At 45.1% G+C, this 9124-nt stretch overlaps 1 protein-coding gene across 1 annotated transcript; it reads right to left on the bottom strand.

The window, feature by feature from the left end:
• Positions 1-5807: 5807 nt before the first annotated feature.
• LOC115016900 (protein phosphatase 1 regulatory subunit 3C-B-like) lies at positions 5808-8109 on the bottom strand. Its single transcript, XM_029444990.1, has 3 exons — positions 8034-8109; positions 7849-7927; positions 5808-7361 (listed from the first exon to the last, which is right to left on the bottom strand). Exons 2-3 carry the CDS (start codon positions 7860-7862, stop codon positions 6302-6304), a joined length of 1074 nt encoding a protein of 357 aa, XP_029300850.1. The 5' UTR covers positions 7863-7927; positions 8034-8109; the 3' UTR covers positions 5808-6301.
• Between the last annotated feature and the right edge of the window lie 1015 nt (positions 8110-9124).

Raw genomic sequence — 9124 nt, 5'->3', positions numbered from 1 at the left:
CCACAAAGAAATATTTGTTCGTCCATTTCTCCTGGAAAGTGCGACATTCTGCATCCACCTTTCTCTGTTTTACACTCGCCACGCTGCGTTCACTGATTTAAACTCGTTTAACATTGAAGTTTTTTGACCATGTGATGACACGTTCCGCTCGTGTTGTGTTCAGGGACCCTGACCTTGGCCAGGAAAAACAGTCAGTCGCCCGTTTAAAATATTGCCGTCTAGTTTTTTTTGCTAGTGAATAGTACTTAATTACGTACATTTACAAACCATAAATACTTATTTGAACCCAAAACATGATCTTTTCTTTCCTAATCCTAACCAATTAGTTTTGTTGACTAAACCTAAGTTGTTTAGGCCGGAGGTTCCCCACCCCTGCTCTCAACCAAGTATTAAGTCTGGCACCTTCTGCCACTTTTGGCAACGGCTATGCAAATAATGTGGAGTAACAAAGCAATCCATTTCCAACTGCTTTTTTAAAATCCTGGCATCACTGTTAATTTCTGTAATTATAACTATAATGTTTTCCTATGTTCAGCTGCTATTCACAGCTGATGGTTGCAGGTTAATATTTTGTTGCTTTTTGATTACTTGGCACCAAGAATAAAACAAATCCAGTCACCGCAGCCTTAGTTTGAGCTAGCCACCACTGTTTGCTCCCAGCAGCTCACTCTTTGTGTTCACAGCTGTGGCTGCAGCCCACTGGATCAGTCTTCAGGCTATTGTGCAGACAGCACTAAGCATCAGCACAGTGAGCACCAGCAGCTGGTAGCTAGCTGCTGGCCATGAGCCAGCTGTGGCTGCTGCTAGCTTCATGATAAAAATGAGAGAAACGACAAGTGCAAAGAACAAAAAGAGCACTAAAAAGCCTTTCTGTAGCCTAACACCTTGTGTTAATGTGTGCATATATTTGGTATTATATGTAAGTTGCTGTTGTTATGGTTGGTAGAAGTGGATGGGAGTGAGTGGAGAACTGTGTAGCAATGGCAATAATGTTTAAATCTGTTGATTTAAGAATCAACTTGATCCTTTACTTTTATTATTTTATTTATACAGACAGTAATTATAATATATCATAATATTTTTCACTGCTTTTTGTTTCAGTTTTATATTCCAGTAATAACCCTGCTGTGTAGCACTTCAGCTGCATAGAGTCCTACATCCATCCATCCATCCATCCATCCATCCATCCATCCATCCATCCATCCATCATCTACCGCTTATCCGGGATCGGGTCGCGGAGGCAGCAGCTCCAGTAAGGAACCCCAACCTTCCCTTCTTCGGGCCACATCCTCCAGCTCCGACAGGGGGATCCTGAGGCGTTCCCAGGCCAGTGAGGAGATATAATCTCTCCACCGAGTCCTGGGTCTTCCCCGGGGTCTCCTCCCAGCTGGACGTGCCTGGAACACCTCCCTAGGGAGGCGCCCAGGTGGCATCCTTACTAGATGCCCAAACCACCTCAACTGGCTCCTTTCAACGTAAAGGAGCAGCGGCTCTACTCCGAGTCTCTCATGGATGGCTGAGCTTCTCACCCTATCTCTAAGGGAGACGCCAGCCACCCGTCTGAGAAAACCCATTTCGGCCGCTTGTACCCGTGATCTCGTTCTTTCGGTCATGACCCAGCCTTCATGACCATAGGTGAGGGTAGGAACGAAGATCGACCGGTATATTGAGAGCTTTGCCTTCTGGCTCAGCTCTCTTTTCGTCACAACGGTGCGGTAAAGTGACTGTAATACCGCCCCCGCTGCTCCGATTCTCCGGCCAATCTCTCGCTCCATTGTCCCCTCACTCGCAAACAAGACCCAGAGGTACTTGAACTCCTTCACTTGGGGTAATGGCTCATTCCCTACCCGGAGTAGGCAATCCACTGGTTTCCTGCTGAGAGCCATGGCCTCAGATTTGGAGGTGCTGATCCTCATCCCAACCGCTGCACACTCGGCTGCGAACCGATCCAGTGACTGTTGAAGGTCACAGACCGATGAGGCCATAAGGACCACATCATCTGCAAAGAGCAGCGATGAGATCCTCAGGTCACCGAACTGCAACCCCTCTCCTCCACGACTACGCCTCGATATCCTATCCATGAAAATCACGAACAGGATTGGTGATAAAGCGCAGCCCTGGCGGAGGCCAACATTCACGGGAAACGAGTCCGACTTACTGCCGAGTATCCGGACACAACTCTCGCTTTGGGCGTACAGGGATTGGATGGCCCTCAAAAGTGACCCCCTCACCCCATACTCCCGCAGCACCTCCCACAGTATCACCCGGGGGACCCGGTCATATCCACAAAACACATGTAAACCGGATGGGCGTACTCCCAGGCCCAATCCAGGATCCTTGCAAGAGTAAAGAGTTGGTCTGTTGTTCCACGACCAGGACGGAATCCGCATTGTTCCTCTTCAATCAGAGGTTCGACTACCGGCTGAACCCTCCTTTCCAGTACCTTGGAGTAGACTTTACACAGCTTGGATGGTTCCTCGCTTCCCCCTCCTGAGGTGCCGGATGGTTTTCCAGAAGCACCTTGGTGCCGACCGAAAGTCCTTCTCCATAGCTTCTCCGAACTTCTCCCACACCCGCTGCTTTGGCTCTGACATGGCAGAAGCTGCCGCCCTTCTAGTCCTTCGATACCCTGCAACTGTTTCCGGAGTCCTCCCGGATAACATAACCCGGAAGGACTCCTTCTTCAGTCGGACGGCTTCCCTGACCACCGGGGTCCACCACGGTGTTCGAGGGTTACCGCCCTTTGAGGCACCTAAGACCTTGAGACCACAGCTCATCACCGCAGCTTCAGCAATAGAGGTTTTGAACATTGCCCACTCAGGTTCAATGCCCCCAACCTCCATAGGGATGGCTGAAAAGCTCCACCGGAGGTGTGAGTTAAAGATCCCCAGGACAGGGGCTTCCTCCAGACATTCCCAGTTCACCCGCACTACGTGTTTGGGTTTACCAGGTCTGTCCAGAGTCTTCCCCCACCCCTTGATCCACTTACCACCAGATGGTGATCAGTCGACAGCTCCGCCCCTCTCTTCACCCGAGTGTCCAAAACATGCGGCCTCAAATCAGATGATACGGTTACGAAATCGATCATTGACCTTTGGCCTAGGGTGCTCTGGTACCACGTGCACTTATGAGCATCCTTATGCTCGAACATGGTGTTTGTTATGGCCATTCCATGACTAGCACAGAAGTCCAACAACAAACGACCGTTCGGGTTTAGATCAGGGAGGCCCTTCCTTCCAATCACGCCTCTCCAGGTGTCTCCATCGTTTCCCACGTGTGCGTTGAAGTCTCCCAGCAAGACTACGGAGTCCCCTAATGGAGCCCCCTGCAGGGCTCCATTCAAGAAGGCCGAATACTCAGAACTGCGGTTTGGGGCATAGGCACAAACAACAGTCAGAGTTTTCCCCCCCATAACTCGAAGGCGTAGGGAGGCGACCCTCTCGTCCACCGGGATAAACTCCAACGTAGCGGCGCTCAGCCGGGGGCTAGTGAGTATCCCCACCCCGGCCCGACGCCTCACACCTTGGGCAACTCCGGAGAAGAATAGAGTCCAACCCCTATCCAGGAGTACGGTTCCAGAGCCAAGACTGTGCGTGGAGGTAAGCCCCACCAGATCCAACTGGTAGCGATCCACCTCCCGCACTAGTTCCGGCTCCTTCCCCCACAGAGAGGTGACGTTCCACGTCCCCAGAGCCAGCCTCTGCTGCCTGGGTCTGGTCCGTCGAGGTCCCTGACCATCACTGCCACCCGTGTGACAGCGCACCCGACCCCAGCGGTTTTTCCCATGAGTGGTGGGCCCACAGGATGGATGGATGGGAGGCACAACGTAGCTTCTTCGGGCTGTGCCCGACCGGGCTCCGTGGCAAATCCGGCCACCAGGCGCTCGCTGTCGGGCCCTCCCTCTGGGCCTGGCTCCAGACGGGGGCCCCGGGCTTCCTCCGGGCAGGGTCTCTCCTTTCCTTTCCCTTTCTTTCATGAAGTCGTTTTTTGAACCATTCTTAGTCTGGCCCCTCACCTGAGACCAATTTGCCTTGGGAGACCCTACCAGGAGCACTAGGCTCCAGACAACACAGCTCTCAGGTTCATAGGGACACACAAACCTCTCCACCACGATAAGGTGATGGTTCCCAGAGAGGCAGTCCAAACAAAATAACAAATGGTTGTATTCTATGTTTAGTTGGTTTTAACAATAAAAAAGAAGCTGAATGTTGTTGTTCAGTATTGAAATTTGTCTTTTTATTTTAACTCAAATTTCTTCTGGCTCTATTTTTAATTCTGTCAATATCTCATAACTCAAACATTGTTGTAGCATGCCCCTAATCCTCTGTACGCTCTTGAAACTGAATGCAGCAATGATTATTTATTTTAATGTCCTTCCCACATTACAAAGAAAGAACAGAGCTTGTTTCTACCTTAAATAATTCATCATATGGACATTATTTACCACAGTACCATTCAATTTGAGAGAAATAACACATACCACTGTGGAATGAGAAATACTAGTTTCTGCCTCTTACTACTACAATGAACTGCAAAACTAAGTTTAACTAAAGTTAAAGGCCCTACAGATGTATCTACTGATACCTACAACTAAGCAGGTTTCACATTGTGAGTCTGTGTGTGTCATCATGTGTGATGACTGCTTTGTCTGTTATAATATATGTAATTAGGTGTTCGCCAATAAATAAAGCTTTATTAAGATTACAATAGCAAGCATTTAAACACATGGACGGTGCATTATTACCTCCACTAAGGAGTTCTGTTTGTTTGTTTGTTTGTTTTTTTGTCTGTCTGTTGTCAAGATTACAGAAAAAACACTCTGCTAATTTTCATGAAACTTGGTGGAAGAGTGTAACATGCGCTACAGAAGAACCTATTCTATAGCAGATCCAAATCACGGGCCAGATACATGCATTCTTTATTACGTGTCGAAACAACCTTTGCGGAGTTACACTTGAGATTATGGGATGAAAACGATAGAAATACATTTTTTTATATTTATTTATTTATATTTGTTTATCTTATTATTCACTAGGGAGGGCCTCTAACACCTGACACCAGCCCAACACTGTCTGGCTTTGTGTATAAACAAGTGCATTAGGGTACAAGGTGTGAAAACCTGCTACATTTGCAAACAAACATTCCAATGGATGCCACTGTGATAGTTCCCAAAGGGCGGTGGTCCAGGGCGGACATTAGCCTGAGGGAAAAGAAAGGACAAAGAAACAAGTCGAACAGAAAGGTGACTAAGACGAAGAGGAACACTAGAAGCAGACAGACTTTCTCACTATCTAATAATGATGACTCCACCCTCTGCGTGTAAACACAGGCCCAAGCTTATTTTAGAAGTATGTGCTGGCGCTGATGTTGCCATGGTTATTCAATATTTGCCCACAAAGAAGAAGAAGTAACAGTTCCCAACATGTTATTCCAGCTCTCACAGCAGGTTATGGGAGTGTCTATAACAGGCTGTGCTGTGCAAAACACATAACACACGAAAAGTTTCTTACATAAAATAATGTCTCTTTGTGTACTGATACACATGTGTTCTGTTGCCTCAGACAAACGCAGGTTTCATGTTTTCTCTTTCCCTCCAGAGCCACTTTTTCTTAATCAGGGCTAATGTGGTCATGCTACAATGCACAAAAACACAGTGTAAACTTTAAGCTGCTAAAAGGGCAGGTGTTAAATGATTATGATTTCACTTCTGTAGAGGGAAGAAATGAGAAAGAAATGCTTCTTTGAAAAAATAGATTTTTAATCATAACATTAATGCACGCTTGTATTATTCACATTTTAGCAGGGTAGTGATCTCCCAGAAATACATGAAATGACCACTTCTTAACACTGCATGTCATTTTAACACATTACATGACATCACCACAGAAACTGGAAATGCCAATAAAAAGAAGATTAGGATCCTTTGTCGTGGACACACACATTCCCAGGTCCAACAATAAATCTTTTTCCTCAAAGTGGAACCAAAAGTCAATATTGATTTATTTTAAATGACGTACATTTACAAACCATAAATACTTATTTGAACCCAAAACATGATCTTTTCTTTCCTAATCCTAACCAATTAGTATTGTTGACTAAACCTAAGTTGTTTCCTTTGTGGCGGCACGTCATTTGAACACATTATGTGCAGTACTGTGGTGCTATGAGGTCGTGGTAATTTCACGTACTTCTGTGAGATGACCTGAGATGAGCTGAAGGCATCAGACCCTCCAACACTAGAGATTTCACAAAGTCCATGCATCCTTAAAAGCCTTAACTTTCTCATTAATATTCATTCACATTATTTACATATCCTAATAGCTCTGTTGAGAGGGTGTGAGCTCATTTCTCTGCTTAGTTGAACACAGAGTTTTCCACTCTCCGATAAACTTCTCTGAAGATACTGTGGATCGGCAGAGTTCTGCATACTGAGTGCCGCATGCAAAGGCCACAATGGCGGCCGATGTTGTGAAAGTGTGGGGTAACAACGGTAAGCATCGCCTGGGTTACCATTTGATCCATCTTTCTCCACGCACACCCTGTAATTCTGCCCCCTGTTGTCGTCCCAGTGTGGCGTCGCACCAGGTCCAGGCTTGAAGTACACACAAAACTCAACTCGCTCCTTTGGATCTATGTTCTTTGGCAAGTTTAAGTCAAAGGCAAAAACAGCCATATCAGAACCCCCAAAGCGCTGCTGCTGCAGGAACGTGCAGGGGACGTCATGGTGGCTTCGCCAAGAGTCAAAGGTCACCCTTATATGCACAGCCTCGTCAATGCTGACATGGGACACGCGCACTTTGCCGCTCAACGTGTGTTCTGAAATGTTGCAGCTCTCCAACTGCACGTGCATGTCTCGCAGACGTGTGAGGAAGCCTTTGACGTCAAGAGTCGGTTGAGGGAAACCGAGGCGCCACTTGTAGCGGTGCAGAGTGTTTGAGGTCGACTGTTGCCCTTGCAGTTTGGCAAGGGAGGGTTTCATCAGCAGAGTAGAAGCAGCGGGAGAGGGCTCGGGGATAAATAGCCGTACAGCAGTGAGAGCCAAGCCCATGGCGTCGGCGAAGACCACACGCTTCTTGTTCAGACCACCGCTGTCCCTGCGGAAGCAGCTCCGAGGCTCTGAATACACAGGAGAGGAGGGCAGCGGTGAGGACGAAGAGAAGGGGGAAGAGGAGGAGGGATGCGGAGAGTGAAGGCCAGTCCTCTGGGGACAGTCGGTCGGCTGATAACGGCGCTGCGTGGCTTTCAGAGGAGACATGGACAGCAGTTGATAAAGAGGTTGACGGCGGCTGAGGCTCAGACACATGGCGAGGTCAACTGGCATCACAGCTGGCTGGGTGTGAGTCCCAAAGGCATGGAGAACTCTGAGAAGGAAGACAGGATGAGTTCATATTAGATCTGTGGTCAGTGATGGAAGAAGTGCTCAGATCTTTTACTTAAGTAAAAGTAGTTATACAACAGTTTAGAAAAACTCTGTTACAAGTAAAAGTCCTGCATTCAAAAGTAAAAGTAAACCTCACAATTAGAAAGTAAAACTACAAAAGTATTAGCACCAACATATACTAAGTGAAAGTACTTATTCTGTACAATTTATATTATAGAATTGGTGGTTTGTTTATTTCACTATGGGATCAATATTTAAAAAGGTCTTAACCTATATAATACATGATACATTATTTGTTGATTACATTTTGTAATAATAATCTGATTCGGAATTTTTAAAGTAACTAAAGTTATCAAATACACATAGTAAAGTACTTGAGTAAATGTACTTAGTTACTGTCCACCCCTGCTGACAGGTAATGTTTTTACCAAAAGCACAGTGTAATTGTAAGTTCCATGAAAGCTTACCTTGCACAATTCATCTTTAACCGTAGATGTTACACTCCAAGTGTGTTTGTCTCGAGAGCTGCGGCAAATTCAGAATAATCTGTAGGCAGAAATCAGGTATAATGAATAAATAAAACTTCTCACTCAATTAAACAACAATTAAATACAATACAAAGGTGATTTTTCAAAAGCAAAAATATACTTACAGGCTGGAAACCAGCACTTGTTTAATCAATGAGAGATAAATAAGAAAGAGAGGATAGTGGTTCTTGTCCGTCTCTGCTCTCTCTGGAGTTTATGTATGAAGTTTAGAAATGAGGCTGAACCTTCTGTGACACCATGTGGGTTGAGTTTAGCCAATGAAGTGAAGCTCTTCTGTTTATGTCCTGCCCCCGAAGAACTGTGGAAGGCAGAGCCAGGAACTTCCTTTCATGGAGTTCTGCTGCCATCATCCAGTTGCTCAAATTTTGAACACATATGAACTTTTCTATATTCTTCTGAATACATATATAAATATAATTAAAATACTAAGCGTTTTAAAGAGTCCACTGCAGACTCACAGCATGTCCAGTACATTAAGGTAGAACCCAAGATATATAATAATGTTGAACATGCTTACGCATATAACTACACTTTGGGAAATGCGTTTTAAATCATGTACTGAAGACCAATGTTTCTAATTAGAAGGTACTGCTTCATCCTAGTTTCAGATAAACCCTTTAAATATGTGCAATGGTAAAGTTGAAATCTGACTGTAACGGGATGGACCTCTAAGGAGAAAATTGCAATGCATTAAGAGAAATGGCCCAACACTAAATGTTGTTATTGCTGAAGGAGAGAATGACATTACTGTTCACGGTTAAGTTAAAAACAGTATATTGACATTCAACAATAGTAAATATTCAGTGAATATAATCAAATGCCTAATTACTACCACAAACTGAGTAAAATAGAAAACTGCCCTCTCTTTACAGCTCAATAGTTAGCATGTTATATCTTGTTTGTTAAATCTGTACAACACCAGTAGCATACAAATGACATAAGACTGAGAAAAACTAGTTATAATGTGTTACTTAGCTAGCTATAGAAGTGCTGGTAGGCGTATTTGGCTACTGTTGAGTCAGGCTAGCTGTTTCCCCCTGTTTCCAGTCTTTGCGCTAAGCTAAGCTAAGCTAAGCTAATTGTTTGCTAGAGCTTCATATTTAATAGACATATATTAAGAGTGGTTACAATCTTCTCATCAATCTCTCTGCAAGAAAGCTAATGAATATATTCCCCAAAATGTCAATTTAGTCCT

This window comes from Cottoperca gobio, chromosome 12, assembly GCF_900634415.1.
Source record: "Cottoperca gobio chromosome 12, fCotGob3.1, whole genome shotgun sequence".
NCBI classification, from domain to species: Eukaryota; Metazoa; Chordata; class Actinopteri; order Perciformes; family Bovichtidae; genus Cottoperca; species Cottoperca gobio.
The sequence above is the reverse complement of the archived record's forward strand: the minus strand, read 5'-3'. Positions and strand labels throughout refer to the sequence as shown.